A 19,151-nucleotide genomic window follows, 5' to 3' on the forward strand; every position below is an offset into this window, starting at 1 on the left:
TCTCCATGTGTTTGGGCCGGAATTTCTGCTGGACTCCTTACAGGTCCAGTTTTCCAGTTTTGCTTCTGCAGAAAATTGGGCTGACTGTTTGAAGGCCTTCCACTTCTTTTTGGCTCTTGCACTCTTCATAAGAAATGTTTCTTAGGATGTCTAGAATGGATCTGGAAGGTTTCAGCTCATTTGAAGTTCATTTGGTTAGGTGGTCGCTCCTTCTTCCTTGCTTGGCTTGGTTTCTCCTAGCCGGAGTAGGAAAATGTGTAAAGTTGACCTTTTTAGTGCATTTCCATTTTTCTCCATCATTTTATGGACCTAACACTTATTTCATCATCATCTACTCCAATGTACCTAAAAATAAAAATTGAATTAAAAATCGATTCGTTAAGGAATTAACTAAGCAAAATGTGAGGAATTAACTATTAAAATACCACATTAAAATGCTCCTATCAAAGATACTTAGGCATATGAGCACTAAAGAGAAGGGCACGATCCATATCAAGTAAATGACGGTTTTTCCTTTTGGACACTCCATTTTGTTCTGATGTTTGTGGACATGTAGTTTGGTGAACAATCCCTTGGGTTTTAAAAAACTCTTGGAAAACATGATTAACATATTCTCCTCCATTGTCAGAACGAAGGACTTTAATGTTGTGGTGGTATTGTGCTTGAATAAGAGTACAAAAAGTTTGAAAAGCTGGAAAGACGTACTTCATCTTTGGTTTTAAGAAGAGCAACCCATGACAATCTTGTACAATCATCAATAAACAACACAAAGTATCTCATACCCGATACAGTGGGCTCTTTAGAAGGTCCCCAAACATCAGAATGAATCAACTCAAAAGGAATAGCCACTACTACAGAAAATAGGTTTAAGGACGTTTGAAAAACGTCCTAAAAAACTTTAGATGACACGCAAAAAAAACGTCATCTATCAAGGAGTCATAGTAAGTCATCTATTAGGACGTTGAAAAAACGTCCTTAAATATCTACAAGGACACTGGAAAAGTGTCCTTGTTTCCATAAATAAACGTCATATAATGTTTATAAGGACACTTGAAAAGTGTCTTTGTTTCTATAAATAAACGTCGTCTAATGTTTATAAGGACACTAGAAAAGCGTCTTTATAACTTAAAAAAGCGTTACCAAATATGTATAAGGACACTAAAAAAACGTCCTTGTATCTTTTTCATGAAACAAAAAAAAAATTAAAATATGCAAATTTACACCATTACTAACCAAACTTATATATAAACATCCAAAATACAATATCAAATGAGCACAGATTTATTTTCCCAAGTGCACTAAACTATAAGTTACAATCTAATCTAACTACAACTTTACAAGTATTGCCGCATCACATTCATTATGAGCATCCATGAGTTTGTCTTGAACTGCAATATCAATCAAATAGTAGTGAAGAATTATAACAAGTGCAAATATAAGCCTTACCAAAAAAAAAAAAGCAAATATAAGCCTTTTTATTGAAGTCTCAATTAAAACCAATATTCTCACTCTCAAATGGAACTGGAGAAAAGAAAAAACAAATTGAACACTAGTGAATTTAAGTACCTTTTCAATCCGAATAGATTTTGCTTCATGTAAATTTTATGGCAAGCATTTGAGAATGCCAAACCTGTGTTCGACAAAATCAATTCTTAACAAACAAATACGTGATAACTTAACAAGATTATGATAATGAATGACATGATTATGAATAAAACATTCATCTATAGCCTTCATAATGAATGTTTTATTTATTCAAAACAAAAACTCAGTTTGACAATCATTAAGTGAAGGACAAGTGATTATAGTGCGCCTGCATATATCACAAATACTAAATCTAAACAAAACATAAAGTTACATAAGTGACTAATTCTCAACAAATGCTCAATCCAGTTTTATAACTTCAACCAATCCAAATCATCTATCAAGTTAATTTATGTTTGGGACCTTCCTCGTCCTCAATTGCTTTCTCAATTAGGCAAAGGCTACTTCCACTTGAAACTTCATCTATAGAAATACATGCTAAAAGATGACTAACTTTAAAGTGGTAAGACCAAATCACATGAATGAACAGAGGAAGACAAATGATTTACCTTTCTTACTTATACTGGAATTGGAGAAACAGACTGAATACAGAAGTCAAAAATAGAGCGATCAGAGGCTGCAAAACAAAAGTTAAACAATTAGAATGAAATATACAAGCTAGAAACTTAGATCTCAAATTGAGAAACAAACCAATATTGCTGCACCAAGTACAAGTTAGAAACTGAAATCCCAACTGAGAAACAAACCAGTATTGCTGCACTAAGTACAAGCTAGAAACTGCAATCCTAATTGAGAAACAAACCAATATTGTTGCACTACGTATAAGCTAGAAACTAGATAACAATTAAGAAATAAGCCAATAACACAATTATTTATCTTTGTTACCAAACTCGAACTAACTAGCCTTCACATATAATACTTAAATTAAACAACACACAATACAAGCATATAGACTACAGAAATAGGAGAATACCTACCATGCAAGCTGCCAATATGTTCAGAGGTGGGTAGAAATCCTTTACTGGCTAATGGAAATATCCTTTTGCATCCTTTTTGAACCATTGACGCTTATCATGGTGACCTGATTATTCATTAAGTTTAAGACTTCAGGGGGCAAAACTTAATCAATAAGCCATAACCTATGAAGAAAAATTAAAGCAAATAATTATTACCTTCACACTCTGTAGTTCCTCTTTAAGATCCCAAGGTTTGTCTTCTTCATCCCTTTTTCTCCTCCTGCACTGCTGAGCTTCTTCTTGTACACCTGATGCTAGTCTTCTAAGACTACTCACTTGATAGTCATAATTAGCACAGAGACGACCAGGTCTATGTTGCCTATTAAGAAGAAGAACTGTCTGAACAGAACCATGCAAAAACCTAAAAACAAGAGAACACTCACTGGGAGACTACTGACTGCAATAACCATATGAAAATGGTAACACATTGAATGAGAGTAATACATCCTTGTCCAAGTCAATTATCTTTCACAAGCCTTAGAAAATTAGATTAGAAGGTAAGAAACAATAATCCATAGGTTATGAAATTTAGAAGCAAAGCAAAAGTTTCTCAGCCAGTTTTAAATCTGAAATTTTAATGCATAAACAAATAGGATATGCATCTGTCACTTATATTTTATGCCCATCTATAGAGTGTAGACCACCTTCAAATTGGGGATCCTCTGGTCAAAAGCAACTTTCTTTCCCTCATAATTTTAACAAGAACTTGCCTTCCAACACTTCCCTGGAAAAGAAAAAATGGTTGAGCAATCATGTGAAGTTAGGAAGATCAACAATATCAAATGACAAATCATGTAGAAACTGGTGAACTTACCATATCTACCAGGACATTTACCACAATATAATTTTCAGAATGGAGAAGAGAGAGTAGTTGGGTGCCTTGTCTGTGGTAGCATACGAGGTGGAATATTCAACCTACACCAGAAAGTAAGAGAGAATTATAATCATAAAAGGAATCAACATGCAGTGTATGAAATAGAATTAAATCTCTACCTTGGTCGTGAAAAGTCATATATGATTATCTGAAGGTGATTGTACTGTGCTTCCCTTGCACATGTTCTGAGAAGTTGAGAGAGATTGGTCCAGCCAGAATTTTGAAGAATCAAACTCAAGATATAAAATTGATAAAATTAAACATATATCTCCTCTGACCAGAACGAACATTGACCCTATAAGAGATAAAATTGATAAAATTAAACGTATATATCCTAATACCCAGTGATTATAGTCATTAGATTATAGATTCACATCAGCAAGAACATACTAACATATACCTCGCTTGTCATAAGGAGTTAGATCTGACCCAGCCAATCTACGGGTTTGGTCGCAATGAATATCCCTCTTCTTTTTTTCTTCTTCGCTGCACCTGCCAATACAAACACAATTGATGGATTAGTGCAAAGACCCAGGATTTTATTCAATAAAAATCATAAATTATCAACAAGTAAGAAAGTGTACACTAAAATCACTAACACCAATACAAAACAAAAACCCAACATGAACCTTCAATTTTGATTGAGCAAGGATTTCACTCGTTTGGATTTTCGATGGCAGGGAAGAATATTAGGGTTTTCTAGGTGATGATGGATGCATCGAGATGAAGGTGAGAAAGAATAGAGAATTGTTGATTGATAGGATGAAATTAGGTGAACTATTTCCATTTGACGGGAAACTTTGATAGAAATTGAGGGAAAGTGAAAGGGAAGGGTTTGAATCTGAGAGGGAAGACGAAAATTTGAGCCATTTGGGAAAACTTGAATAGTGAATCATACGCCTAGCACGGGACTTTTCTATTATTTCCCTTATTCAACTATTATGGTTTTTGGGTATCCGTGATTCGAACCCGAGACCTCTTTGGATTTTAGATGCGTTGGCCTCTGCGCAACTTTTCCCTGTTTTTGCTTTTGAAGTGCTTGAGTGGTGTTGACGTCGTGGCATATATGCAAGGACATTCAGTAAAAAAAAACGTCTTAAAAAAAATTAGTGGGTGTCCCCAATACTGTTTTCTGTAGTAGTGAGCACTTTTATTAGAAACGCTAGGAGAATAAGTAGCACAATGACTCTTAGCCAAAACACATGTTTCACAATGTAAAACAGACTCATCCACACCAATAAACAGAGTAGGCATGGTTTTTCTCATAAGACTAAAAAGGGATGCCCTAAACGGCGATGCCACAACCAAATTTTACTTAACTTATCAGAACTCGAAGTCAAAGAGGCGCGGGACTGTATTCCTGGTTTCTACCCTGCGTATGTTTGATCCAGATGGAACAACCTGCCCCTCAGATACTCCCGACCGACTATCTCCCTGGTGAGAAGATCTTGAAAAATCACATACATATGATAAAAGGTTACAGAGCATTTAGACGTACTCAGTATTCAATTGTGGAATAGATATAAAGTGATGAGACAAGTCAGGCACATATAACACATTATGAAGTTCTAAGGTGGAAGTAATACGAACTGACCCTGATCCTAACACAGGAAAGGCCTCACCATTGGCATTGGTGACACAGGACACTGGTGGGGAAGACAATTCAGTAAAATATGATTTATCATAAGTCATATGATCGGAGGCACCAGAATCAATAATCCATGTATTAGAACCAACAAAGTTAGAAGCCTTTAAAGCCATACCAATTTTACCACGACCAGTTATAGAGGCTGTAGGAGTAGCCCCACCTACCGTATGATGATCCTGTCCGGCCACGCCATAGAAGTCTTGTTCTTGGACCAATTGAACAGCAGCTACCTTCGCCTTAGGACGATAACCCTTCTTTTTAGGGTACCCATTTAGTTTCCAACAAGTCTCTCATACATGTCCATGGTCGTTGCAATAAGAGCATTGAGGACGACGACAGTTGGTGAACCCTTGTTGATGAAGTGGGACTGAACTCTGCTGCTGAAGAAAAGGTGCCGGTGACTTGGCCTGAATGGCTAGGCTAGACACTTCAACCTATGCATGTTTAATGCTTTCCTACTGAGACTCATCCTTGCAGATGTATGTAAAAGCTGTGTTTAGACTAAGAGGGTCTGTTATTCTGAGCAATTCTCCCTTGACACTGCTATGCTTCTCATCTAATACGTGAACCTTTTCAAGTTCCTTCTCCTTTCGGTACTACACAAGATCTTCTTGATTCTTGATCTTGCAAGGATTCTTTTGATCAATTTCAGCCCATACATTCTTCAGCTTGGTGAAATACACAGCTACCGGTTGCCCATTCTGTTGCATACTGGCAGCTTTGCATATAAATTCATGAACCTATATGAAATCAGACTCATTTGTATACAGATCCCATTGGTCTTCCATATTGCTTCAGCAGTCTCACACTCTTCCACCAATTGTAGCATATCTTCAGTCATGGCTTTGAACAAGATTGCCATCACATATCCATCATCATCCTCCCACTTAGTATATGCATCCACATCCTCCTCACTAGGTGTTAATGTTAGAAACCGAAGACTCTAATTAACGTTAGAAAAGAAAGAGAGAAAGAGAAGACACGATGTATAGTGGTTCGACTCCCGTCTTAGCGGGAAACTACGTCCACTTTAATATTGCACTATATGTATTTAGGCCTTGCGGCCTAGCATGATTACAAGAGATGTTGTAATGGGATGTGGAGTAAGTGGGAAGGAGTCTCCTTTTATAGGGAAGGGAGGCTCCTTCCTTTACATTTTCTTCAATGTGGGACAAGAAGTCCCATTCTAATGTAGAAATACATATTGTGGAGGCATATTGGCAAGGCTGAAAATGTTGCTTACTGGCGAGGTCTTGACCGCTTCTGACTACCACGGGGTAGGTTATATGTCGGGCTGCGGTATGCATGTCGTGGTTGGGCTCCACCATGGCTTGTGGGCCCCCTAGGATGGTGTTACTTATACTTGGTGAGATAGCAAATTAGTCATGCATGCTAGTGAACGGTATCTACACTAGGAGCTTTAGTTGTTCCAGTTACATGCCCCATCTTGTGTATGCCACGAAGATGGACAGACATAATTTTCTTCCATGTTTGAAAATTGGTACCATTGAGTTTTGTACCCTTAAAAGAACCATCGTTGAACTTCGGACAGAAACTTCAACCTTTTGGACCTCATTGATCTTGGAACTCTGACCTTCACTTTCATCACCACCCATTGCAAAATACAGTAGAAAAATCACAGCGGAATAAAAAGAACAGGAGATTCCAACAATAACAGAACGTGCAGCAAATATTCTCTCTCTCTCTCTCTCTCTTTTAAAAGAAAATTACACAGGTTGAGACGGTGACCTTAGAACAAAGTGAAGATCCGGTATAGGTTCTCCCTAATTGTTTGGATCAGAGAAACTGTTGGCCTAAACTAGAGGGAGGAATTGAACAGGGTTGAACGACGAAGAAAGAGTGCTGGGCGACAGAGGCACGCGACGGGTCGGAACCCTCGAACTGGATGACGCTGTGAACTGGACGACACCTTGAACTGGTGCGGCGCACGTTCTGGTATGATCTGAATGACTAGTCTGGGGATGATCGGAGACTGAAGCAAAGCTGGAAACTGGAGCAGATCACCGGACGGTGCGGCGGAGGAAAACGATCTGGAGAAGTTCTCTAGTGCCCAAAGCCAATTGTTAGGTCTGAATGGAGGAAGACAGAGGCGGTCTGAATAGAGGAAGACGAATCCGGTCTGGTCATGAGATGGAGAATGTTGGTCTAGCAATGTCGAAGTCCAAGAAGAAGACGTTTTGGTCGTTCTTGGACGGATCGATGTCGATGCAAAGACAGATAACAACGGGAGAGTAACGCCGTTAAGAGGACAATAACCCTATCAATGGGGTTTTTGAATTAATTCCTTGAACTGAAAAACAAGAGACAAAGTCCTCTCGGATCTTTGCTCTGATGCCAAGTCAGATATAACGAGATTGAGAGAATGAATTTTCTGATATTCGATTCATCTCACAGTGGAGGTATATAAAGAGGATTACAGGAATACAATTGACTTACGTCTCTATTCTCTACCACACATAGAACAGATAAGTATTAACTACGATATAATTACAATATATTCTATTCCTAATGTTACGCCATGACTCACGCTAACATGTATTGCAAATTTATCAGGTAAACATGCAGTAGGAAGGATTCATTCCTATTCCTGAAAAGGTTGTGACGACAGAAAATAACAAATGATTTCTGTTGTTACATTTTAATATTTTATTTATTATTGAAATTAAATTTGGGTGAATTTATTTTGTGTTTAAATTCTGAATTTATTTCTGTTCAAATTCTGAATTTATTTTGAATTTTATTTGTAACTCATGTTGTTTTAATGGTACCCTATTAATGGTAGGGAGTGTCCTAAGAGCCTATAAATAGCACCATTTGTTGCATGCTCAAACACATCCTTGCTTTTACGTAATACTATTACGAAACACTACTATTCACCCAGCAACTTTCTTTCCAAAATATCCTAAAGTGTCTTGTGTATTGTTTTTTGGCCAAAGAAAGGTGTTCTTTTGGTGGAGTTTTGGGTTCCTCCAATTTGTGCAGATTGGTGTGAGCCGTACAACTTGTTGTTAGGCTGTTGTATCCTGGAGATGACAAGTCAAGAGATTTCTGGTGCATCAGCATTGTTCCGTAGAGGGCTTGAATCTCCTCAAAGAGAGCGAGATACTCGCGCTTCATATCTCGCGCTTCAGCCTATTGTCAACGAATTTCTCAAGAGAAATTATAATTTTATTGTAATTTCACTAACAATTTCAGTTCTGGATGGACCACATTCTATCAAAACGAGCACCACTTCACCTTCCTTCTTTTACCTCTTTTGTGATGACCTAAATCCGGTGACCTGCGCGCCAAAGCATAGTCCTATGCAATCATCTTAATTGAATGTACTCCGTTTGTTTTTACGATCTCACTATTAGTGTTTGACAGCCATATATCTTGAATGCATGCACACATGCAGTTTCACTTGTTTCTATAAACTTGCAGACACTGAAAAATGCATGCATGGCTTGCAAACATGTTGTATACATGATAGTTATACTACAACATAACAATAGCTAGAATGCATGCGGTTAATTAACTTCAATCTCAGCATGCTCTTCTTCCTTGTAGACACTAGTGACCAGTTTAGGCATGGAACAGATATATCAACATCAATACAGAAATCTTCGTGCTCAAAGCCTATGAATCATATATAGATTCCCATGGCTTTACTTTGAGCTTTAATAGAGGAACAAAGTCTTAGAAGATGACAGATACATCGCGCAATTAAGGGACAAAGGGGATATATAGATATATAAACCACCTGATATATATATCCAAGAGTTGATCCTCTGATGTACTTCATTGATGCTGACGGTAAGTACTACTCTATTTAATTTGTATCATGATTGCATGATAATGTTGGCTGATAGTACTCCGAAAGATATCATGTCGTTCCTGCTCTTCAGATTTGATGTGATATGTGCACAGTTAAGACGGAAGATGGATGCTCCAGATCAGGCCTCCAAAAAATGTAAATATTTCGTTTTCAATCTTTACCATATAGTCACTTTTAACTTGTCTATAAATCACACTAGGTTAGAAGGTTTTTTTAAAAAAAAAAATTTTAAAGGAAAAAAACGTAATTGTCAATTTTCAATTGATAATCAAACAATAATTGGTTAAGAGCTAAACAGGTTACCAAATTTTAAATATTTTAGATAATTGGATATATATATATTACTAATCCAATAGTTCAAAATATTTAACAAAATGAGTGTATGACAAACACCCGGGTACCTAAGAAAATTCCCTAGAAATTAAGAGTCATAAACAAACATTATAGCAGTTGAGTATTTAGAATGAAATTACCATAAGCTTGATTGTTTAAGACCATTAATTAATTGCGGCTAGTTTAGTGAGTTTGGTAAGCACTTCATCTTTTTTGATGCTGTCTCCCCTCTGTTAAGCTCGTCGTCATCTTGCAACAAGTTAAATCCTGCATTGACCAAGGCTGCAAAGAGGTATAGTCAGAAAAAGTCTAGATTATGTCTTTAATTTTCCTCTGAAACTCAAGAACACATGCTAGCTACATCAAAAAGGAGGAAATGTAGCACTAGCTATCTAGTATTTTTATGAGTATATTTGCACCCCAAGTAGAATTTCCCATTGGAGATTGCAAGAAAACTTGATTAGGCTGTTCTAGCTGGGTAAATTAGTATGATTGCTTGGACCGTGGATCAGATGATCGCAAGTTGCTGAATTTTTTTGTCCATTAGTCAAGCTCACAGGTAAGACAAAACAATATTTTAATTGAAGTACGTCAAGACAAAACAATATTTTAATTGAATGGTGCCGATGCATCATCCACAACAATAGACCAACAGTTGACGCATTCTTTGTTATTTAAACCATCCGCTCTTGGTGAACTACAACTACCCATTGCCTTAACCGTTGCATCGATTTCTACTCTTTGAGGGCATGGTACTGAGTTTTAGAAATTTTGTCATCAGTAACGACGATCCGAATGACCCTCTCCATTAGGCTGGTATATCAATAGAGTGGTCTGGCACTCTGTTGTGAAGGCATATGTTCAAAGAGAGATTACTTTTGTGAGAGTACAACAATCCATTGTTGTCCATGAAGTCATCCAGGCCAAGTTGCCCAAAGCACAATCCAATTTGACCTTAGTATGGCGGTTTATCCAACTGTAAGTTGAAATGTCAACCGATTCAACACAAGGTAAGCATTGCGTGAAAGCCAAGGTAAGAAACAGATTTTGGAGTCCTTCTTCTCGCTTTTCATGGTCACCAAAGATGCAATTGAAATAACCATATACTACACAAGGACCATGAAAATGTGCTCTGTCGTTAATTAGGGATATATAAGTCTTGCCAGATAGCTCTGGCTTCCCGTGATCGTTGTCTTTGCATAAACAGCGATGAGAATACACAACATACCATCACGCAAGCAAGAGATCGAGATTTATTGATCTGTTGCCGAAAGCACTAGCAGACTGAGAGCTTCATGACAAAAGCACCATATAGATTGGGGTCTCGCAAGCCCCCATAATTGGTAGCAGCTGGGCGTAAGCCCAACGATCGATCTCCAAACAGAAGAGGAACTGAATCAACTAGTATATATATATAAAAGATTCAGAAATATATACTATAATAAAATGGAGATCACATACTATATTAGCCAACATAGTTAGTAATTTTTTTATTTCTTTTTCAAAAATACTTCCGTGCTTTGTATTTTTGAAATGGACTAGTTAAATTTCCTGTACTTTTGAAACTAAAAGAATTATACACGTACTATAGACGATTTTTACATTTTTTTCCCGTACTTTACACATATATATTATTGAACAAAAATTAATATAAATTAATATTTTTAATTTAAAAAATTAATTATTTAATTAATTAAAATTATTTGTCAAATTTTTCAATAAATTATTTGATAAAATGTCTGAATAATACGCTTATATATTTTTCACGTACCATACACGTCCTATTTTTTTACTAACTATGCTAGCTAGCGCTCTCATTGTTTGCAATGCTACGGGCATTCCAATAGAGCATCTTCATTAAATTGTTTGTGACTTTGTGTTGCTGAGAACGCTAACGCTCATAACGTGTCATTATTTACAATGCTACGGGTATTCCAATAGAGCATCTTCATTAAATTGTTTGTGTTACCGAGAACGCGGCTCTTGGTCTTTAATTTCAGTATTTCACTTTCATCTTCTCAGCCAGTTTACTAAGCTTTTTGGTACGTTTCTTTGACTACAGTTGTAAAATCTCTTTTTTCAAGTGCTTTAGTGGTGTTTGGCAGTTAGACAACGTCATTTTCAGTTGCCATCGAAAGTTTGTACAACTTTCAAACATGTGTGGACGAAGAGCTGGGCTCGCATGTGTTCTTTCTAACTTTAATTACGAGGGAAACCTAGAGAGACACTATCACTTGAGGAAGAATTCTGGGCAACAGCTTGACTTACAATCAGTGGAATTGGTGCCTCTGCATGTGCAACCTGCTTAATACGTTTGCCAAGAACAGGGGTTTCTGAGGTAGTGCGAGCTGCAACTCATTCAGCTAGGGTACGTAGTTCTTTCCCATTTAGCAAGTTAGAGAATGCCCCAATCTTAGGCGTAGCAATGGCTTGATTTGAGGGCCTTATTTTTCAGTGCATGTGAGAGCGTGAATGTCGGCAAGGAGCTGGGTGAGCCCGCACTAAGGAACGACTATGAGTATCTTCACCTTTGTCAGCTGGCCGGAAAAGAGACTTTGCACTTGGAGGCAGGTGGCCAATTATGCCTCACGTACTATAGAATTCTGGCTTTGATTCATACTCAATTATTTAATCTAACAATGTACCAAAAAAAATAATTTAATCTAACAAAAAAAAATCTTATATTTTACTTTGATAATACTTTTAAAAGTTTATCTAATGAAAACTGTTGATTTCATCGAAAGAAGAATCCAGAGTTCTTCCACCCAAACTCAAAACACACTCATATCCTAGAGTTCTAATAACCTGAACTCTAACTAAAAAGATTCATAGAATAACATAGAAAAACTCAAAAAAGTCTAAATCTCTCCCACATTAATCACCACAATCTAATGAGTCGTTGGGAAGATTAATTATTATAGAATTTTTTTGTAAGATCTAATTAAAAGACACGACTTTTCACTGAAGGGATATTTGATGCATATTAACATCCTTAGTTAAACATCTTTCACAAGTAAAATGTTAGCATTGAATCGTATTACAACGACGTGGTTTGCCTCATAATGAAATTCATGTGCTAGCTATCTTTTACAATGTTATAGTATAGATTCAGTTCTAAGTTTTGAGAGACTTGAAACGACATTTTATTTTAACTTGTACTACTTTTAGACAGAAGTAAAAATATAATAGAAAAAAAAGGTATTATGATCAAATTGATATAGATTTATATACAAAAGACATTCAAAGATCTCTCAAAAGAGCAAATTTTGTAAACTACATAACTTGAGGGGAAGGAAATGAAGGAAGTAAGAAAAGGCACCAAGGTAAGATGCATTCATGGAGGACAGATTTTAAAGTTTTAAACAAGTTTAAGAAACAGGTTTAACCCAATCATGATTATGCCCACTAGATCCCCGTAATTAAGTGCATGCATGTATTAAATGGGGCGGTTGGTTACGCCTAATTTACCCCATATTAACATATTAATTAACACAAGGGTCCCACAAATTAACCAAAATAATTCCCTCGTGTACCCCACGCCCACGCGCTTTCAGGATGGGAATGCCCTACGTCACACCTGGTGTGTGACGCATCGGAATCCAAAGGCCGGTCGGAAAAAAAGCGAGTCAGTTCAGATGCTCTGTCAGTGTCACCCACCGTGAAAACAACGAAATCCCAAGGGCAATTCGGTAATACCACCCCCGCGGCCAGCCGGAACATTTAAATCGAAAAAACAGAGAGGGACCGAGAGCGACTCGCAGAGAAAGAAAACCATAAATATGCAAAGCTTTTCAAATTCACGGGCGGCCGAAAAACAAAAATTATTTTAAATTCATATAAATTCGAAATTAAAATATATTAATTGCTGGGGAGGGGGGGCTCATTCTCATTTTTCTGGTTGTACGCGTTGTTAGTTTTTATTTATCTTGCCGTTTTTGCCCTCGTCTCGGTTCCAGAATTTCCAGTCGGGCTTAATTTGATGCGGGTAGTTTTATTCAATGAGTATTTATATATGGTTGTATTAATGGGTGTGCATCTTAGTCCAAATCTAAATCCCAAATATCCCCCATTTGGGTTTTTATAATTTTTTTTCTTTTCTTTTCTGGGGAATTTGGCAAAAGGGTTGAAGGCTCCGGCTGCGGAGAGAGAGAGAGAGAGAGAAGACAAAAGCTTATCTGTTTAGTTTAGGGATTTAGGGTTTTTGTTGGGTTGGATTTTTATTTATTTATTTATTTTAGTGAAAATAGATGATACATGGAAGTTTGAGTTATGAGTTGCTTTGGGTGCTTCAGTCCTCGCCGGAAAGATGTTAGCAAGGTCGAAATTGATAATGGTACTAATCGATCCTCAGGTCTGTGTGTGTGTTTTTATGTCTTTTCAAGTGTCTGTTTCAGTTGGGATTTGTTAAGTTCGATTTTCGCTGAATGTGATAAAATTGCAGGTAGTGGAAGAGGAAGGGGAAACTTTGATGATACTGGTACGGCTTTTCAAGCACCTTGTTTGTAATTGTGTGCTGAATTTGATTTTTTTTTTTAGGAGAAGTTGAAAAATCAGCTGTTTATCGCATTCGATTTTGGGGTTTGACTATTTTTGCTGGGAATTTGTGTACACATTGTGTGGAATTTTGAAGGTTCTTATTGTGAAGTTAGGGCTTGTAGGTGTTGAGTTAATTTAATTTAATGTGCAGAGAGTGGGAAGGGAAAAGGAAAGGGTGCCAACAGCGCACAAAAGAGTGTGGCACGAAGCTTCACATTTCGCGAACTTGCAGCCGCCACTAAGGGATTTAAGGAAGTGAATTTGATTGGGGAAGGGGGCTTCGGAAGAGTTTACAAAGGTCGGCTTGAAGCAGGCCAGGTAAGTTGCAGGGTTTTCCCGACATCCTTATAACCTTTAATTGCGTAATTGTGGCGTTTATATTAGGAAAGTGATATGTGTTGTGATGTATGCTGCTAGTTATTAGGTGAAAGCTAGAACTGTTTTAAATAAACCAGGATTGAAATCTTTAACACACCCTTATGGATGAAAACTTAATCCACTAGATGTTGCTAAAATAAAAGTTTTTATTTGGATTATGTTGAATTCGATGTTTATGTGGTGCAGCTTTTGATTTCTCTGAGCAGGTTGTTGCGATCAAACAACTTAATCATGACGGTCTTCAAGGATTTCAGGAGTTCATCGTGGAGGTTCTCATGTTAAGCCTACTACACCATACTAATCTCGTCACCTTGATCGGCTACTGTACTGATGGAGATCAAAGACTCTTAGTCTATGAGTACATGCCGAGGGGTAGCTTGGAAGATCATCTTTTTGGTAATTTTTCTGATCAATAACTAAAGTACATCCATTTTACATAATCTAATTGATTTCTTTAGTTATTGTATAATCCTTATTCCATAAAAGATTGGTTCTTTGATATTCTAAGTAAGGAGTGGACTATATTTATTTATGTTGGGTATGTATGGGTGTTGTGCACCAAAACAGTTGGTTGAGAGGAGTAACAGAGGAGGTTGAATTGAATTTATTGAAATGCATGATATTAGTATCCTAGTATGTTATTGTCTTTCTATTGAGCATGAATTAAGGAAAATATTGGATAACACAAACATTTAAACTTTCTTTTTTTCTGTACTGTTATATTTCCATTGTATACAACCTAACATATGAGGTACTAATTCAGATCTGAAACCTGATCAAGAGCCACTTTGCTGGGATACTCGAATTAAGATAGCTGTTGGTGCAGCACGGGGCCTCGAATATCTTCACTGCAAAGCTAACCCACCTGTCATCTACCGTGACTTGAAATCAGCAAATATATTGCTGGACGATCATTTCAATCCAAAGCTTTCGGACTTTGGACTTGCTAAACTTGGTCCTGTGGGAGATAACACCCATGTTTCAACCAGAGTTATGGGAACCTATGGATATTGTGCACCAGAATATGCTATGAGTGGCAAGTTGACTCTTAAATCTGATATTTATAGCTTTGGTGTGGTTATGTTGGAGTTGATTACTGGCAGGAAGGCAATTGACAACACTATGAAGCAAGGGGAACAGAACCTAGTAGCTTGGGTTAGTATCGTTTCTATTTCCTGTTTTCTTTCTACTTGCGACTATTTGATATGAATCTCACTTTTTTGTGGAATCTCCATCAATGGGATACTATAGTAACTTATATTTGCTTTTACTTCAATATATTTCTCCCTACATTTCAGTGGATTTATGTAAGGTTTCTCTTTCGCATCATCCTAGAAATCAATGAAACGGTAATTTAAATTATAGTTTTGTTGTGGTCATTGTGAAGTTGCTGCACCTTCTCTAGGACTTGTGAGATGAATACTTACTTTTAAGACATGTAATATGGAACCTTTACTGAAGTCTCTCTTATCAGCTCAACTTTTTTTGACTACTTTCTTCGTAATAATTTATCCTTTTCATTTGTTATAAACTCTTTTCAACACCTTTGTGTTTTTAACTGCAGTCTCGTCCATTCTTGAAAGACCGAAGGAAGTTTGTCCAGTTAGTTGATCCTTTATTACAGGGACGCTTTCCCATTCGTTGTTTGCATCATGCAGTTGCTATTACTGCCATGTGTCTTCAAGAGCAACCAACTTTCCGTCCTCTTATCAGTGATATTGTTGTAGCACTCGAGTACTTGGCTTCACAGAACCACAAACCGGGCAGAGCTGGGGTTCATAGTCCCATTTCTTCATCACCGTCACAGCAGCACAGGGATACTTTTTCTCGGGAATCAGATTACAGAATGAGTTCAACTTCTGGTTAGAAGTTCTTGGGAGCAACCTGCTGAAACACTCTCATTGATGTAAGGCACAAGATCACATGTCTGGGAATCTGCCATTATTTTGGTCATCCTTGGTTTACATAGATAGACAATCAACATATTCATTATTACTTTGAGAAACCATATACGGTGTCATTTACTGGGAAGAAAAAAAAATAGCATATATGATGTCGCTGCATTATATGTATTGTATTACAAATGGAACTCTCAAGAGCTTTTAAAGAAAATAAGAAGGCAATAGGTTCTTGGGTGTGCAATAAGGAACATACATGGTGTCAATTTTTTTCTCCTTTTCCTCATTGTGGCTGATGTTTTAATTGATTTTTAAAGCATACACCATGACTAAATAACCTATTTAGGATGGAAGGAGATCCTAGTATGGCTCTTGTCCTCTATGCTGCGGCTTTTATGCCAAAGTAAAGAGCATGAAAGCGTCATTTGAATCTCATTTTTTAGTGAATCAGTTCAATTATTATAATATGCATGGGTAAGAAATGAGGTGCTTATGGATAAGGGACCTCGCCTGTCTAATGTTATATGTTGGAGATTTATCAGTTGTAGAGGATAGTGTGTCAATGGTTTAGTATACAAATGATTGTCAACATGCTATCCTTAGTATGTAATAAAAATCCACAAATTCTGTTTACTTACAAGTTTTATACCTGAATTTCAAACTTTTTTATTTTTAAGATTTCTTGATTCTTGATGAAAGGAGATTGTTTGATAGTGTAAAAGGAATGAAGATGATCACAGTTCATCAATGTAGCAGCAAGTTTATGTTTTGTGCTGTGCTATGACACAGATGTAACAGCAACATCTGTAATCAAATTTACTCGTCTTTTTCATCTGTCTCCCTTCTAGTTCTAATTTGATGAATGCTTATGTTTCATACAGTTGGTCTGCATATGAATGACTAATTACAAGAGCTAATAAATGATTTCTCTGCATAGTAACTGTAACATGTTCCCAATCCATGTTTGCAGGTGACTAGCCTTGTGAGACTCAGAAGGGAAGAAACAGCTGATAAGTTCCAGATACCAAATGTACACATATGAAGAGTTGGTATGTAAATGCACATGTATGTATATATGTACACTTGGGTTTGGATATGTGGCTTTTTGGATAAATTATAACTCCTGTTCTTGTGGTTGTTTGAGTCAGATAGCATCTTGTGTTGCCAAACTTATGTCATCAAAAATAGTGAAAAGTGAGATTTTTGATTTCCATAGGGTCGTAAAGTAAGGACTTGAAGTAATATTTGGATATGGGGATCAGTGGTTTTGAATCCATGTTATGTTAGATTAGCAATGGTAATATATATATATATATATATATATATATATATATATATATATATATATATATATATTTTGGGTGAGTTATACTCTTAGCTTAGCTATACAAGGATCTGATTGATGAGCAAAACTTAATTGAAGGAGAAGGAAACTGAGTTTGATTGACTAGAGACACTAGTCAACCAGAAGAACCAGAGTTTGGTTGCCTACAAGAGATCTGCTATTATGGGGTTTGAAGCTTAAAATACTTCTTTGCTGATATTTTCTGCTGTTTAAGTCTGACATATCTTTGTTTTGGCTCTAATTTGTTTCTCCTGCCTTGGGTTTCTGCCTAAGCTTTTATTTTCTTTTGGGCTTCAGCCCGCTTTTTTTGTTCTTCCTCTGCCTTTGCTGCTTTTGAAACGTTTTTTGGCCCCCAAAAAAAAAAGAAAAAAGAAAAAAAAAAAGAAAAAGAAAATGAAAAGAAATGAAGGAGGTTTTCTGGCACGTGGATGCCTTGGATTAGTGTAACATGACGTATCCAATATAAGAGGAAGTGTATGAATGTAAGACTGATTAGGATGATAGTGGAATGAGGAACCACATTGTCCCTGTGTCAATTAGATCAATTAGACTTGAGACAAATGCTTTAGTCCTCTCTGTTTGTTCATTTCTTACAAGATACAGAAAATGAGAATGGATTGTATGAGGTGGATGCTTTGCACAGATCACATGTACTGAGGATGTAGGGTCGTAGCTTCAGCCCGCTTTTTTGTTCTTCCTCTGCCTCCTCTGCTCTTGAAACGTTTTTTTGACCCAAAACAAAAGAAAAAGAAAAGAAAAGAAGCAGAAGGTTTTCTGGCATGTACATGCCTTGGATTAGTGTAACATGACGTATTCAATATAAGAGGAATGTATGATTGATTAGGATGATAGTGGAATGGGGAGCCACGTTGCCCCAGTGTCGATTAGATCAATTAGACTCGAGACAAATGTTTTTTTTTTTTGATGATAAGACAAATGCGTCTTAGTCCTCTCTGTTTGTTCATTTCTTACAAAGATACAGAAAACGAGTATGGATTGTATGAGATAGATGCTTTGCACAGATCACTTGTACTGGAAATGTACGGTTGGAGAACACAAATGGAGATTACTGCCCAGTATCATTTAGTTTAGTGGCATAAGTCTCCCATTTATAAGTGAGAGGTCATGAGTTCGATTCACAATAGACTAGTTGTTGTATATGAGATGTTTATTTGATTGAAAAAAAAAATAATGGAAATTACCGATGTCCTTTCTAGTTTTTTCTTTCACTTCCTTTTGGTTTGTACCAATGTCCTATCCTTTGTTTAGAGCTTGGTAGTTTGGTACATGTTTAATATTCTTGCTTTCTTTTCTATTTTATGCTATCAGCAACGTTCTTTTCTTCAACATGTTCCATCAACCTCCTTCTCCTTCCCATTCCTCAAATCTGATTTTATCAAACAAATTAACAATTAGTTAAAATAATTTACTGTTTGATGACAATGAGATATCAATTGACTCTATAATGTCTTGTTTGGTCGATTTTTCATAGACAAGATTTCTAAATGATGACTTTTGATCGTTTTTATTTTCATAAACTAACTTAACAAGCAAGTCTCCTAGAGGTGATTGCGGATCATAAATTTGGATTGTGTAACATATATAGAATAGCTACTATATATTTCTCTGAACGACTTCTTTAGTTCCGTTCAAGAAGCATCCTCGATCCTCTGGAGAAGGGGATTCCAGTTACAAATAGCAGATAAGGTCTTAAAACAGCACTAATTCGTTGACAAGGTT

The 19,151-nt window shown here is 36.7% G+C and overlaps 1 protein-coding gene and 1 long non-coding RNA gene across 8 annotated transcripts; one reads left to right on the top strand and one right to left on the bottom strand.

The window, feature by feature from the left end:
- Positions 1 to 1,164: 1,164 nt before the first annotated feature.
- On the bottom strand, positions 1,165 to 4,562 carry LOC133744042 (uncharacterized). Of its 5 annotated transcripts, none has more exons than XR_009863346.1 (10): positions 4,065 to 4,562; positions 3,836 to 3,927; positions 3,555 to 3,730; positions 3,376 to 3,476; positions 3,206 to 3,285; positions 2,718 to 2,880; positions 2,523 to 2,626; positions 2,094 to 2,161; positions 1,567 to 1,630; positions 1,165 to 1,388 (listed from the first exon to the last, which is right to left on the bottom strand). It is a non-coding gene; the product is annotated as an uncharacterized LOC133744042 (long non-coding RNA). The 5 variants fall into 5 exon arrangements; XR_009863345.1 differs by having other exon boundaries at positions 2,718 to 2,922; positions 4,065 to 4,561; XR_009863344.1 differs by having other exon boundaries at positions 2,519 to 2,626; positions 2,718 to 3,285.
- An 8,443-nt stretch (positions 4,563 to 13,005) lies between these two features.
- On the top strand, positions 13,006 to 17,279 carry LOC133743734 (probable serine/threonine-protein kinase PBL21). Of its 3 annotated transcripts, none has more exons than XM_062171764.1 (7): positions 13,006 to 13,587; positions 13,696 to 13,731; positions 13,942 to 14,108; positions 14,375 to 14,564; positions 14,932 to 15,323; positions 15,733 to 16,074; positions 17,037 to 17,279. In XM_062171764.1, the coding sequence occupies exons 1-6, from the start codon at positions 13,524 to 13,526 to the stop codon at positions 16,033 to 16,035; spliced, it is 1,152 nt and encodes a 383-aa protein (XP_062027748.1). In that variant the 5' UTR covers positions 13,006 to 13,523; the 3' UTR covers positions 16,036 to 16,074; positions 17,037 to 17,279. The 3 variants fall into 3 exon arrangements, with proteins under 3 accessions (XP_062027748.1, XP_062027747.1, XP_062027749.1); XM_062171763.1 differs by having other exon boundaries at positions 13,007 to 13,605; XM_062171765.1 differs by lacking the exons at positions 13,006 to 13,587; positions 13,696 to 13,731 and having other exon boundaries at positions 13,969 to 14,108; positions 14,355 to 14,564.
- Positions 17,280 to 19,151: the final 1,872 nt, after the last annotated feature.

This window comes from Rosa rugosa, chromosome 4, assembly GCF_958449725.1.
Source record: "Rosa rugosa chromosome 4, drRosRugo1.1, whole genome shotgun sequence".
Taxonomy (NCBI): domain Eukaryota; kingdom Viridiplantae; phylum Streptophyta; class Magnoliopsida; order Rosales; family Rosaceae; genus Rosa; species Rosa rugosa.

What these genes read in the sequence shown, in the direction of transcription:
- LOC133743734 (XM_062171763.1), top strand. Translation starts at nt 13,524, where the DNA reads ATGAGTTGCTTTGGGTGCTTCAGTCCTCGCCGGAAAGATGTTAGCAAG. An exon ending in GGGAAACTTTGATGATACTG is followed by an intron (nt 13,732 to 13,941) that starts GTACGGCTTTTC and finishes TTTAATGTGCAG; the next exon opens with AGAGTGGGAAGGGAAAAGGA. An exon ending in GTCGGCTTGAAGCAGGCCAG is followed by an intron (nt 14,109 to 14,374) that starts GTAAGTTGCAGG and finishes TTCTCTGAGCAG; the next exon opens with GTTGTTGCGATCAAACAACT.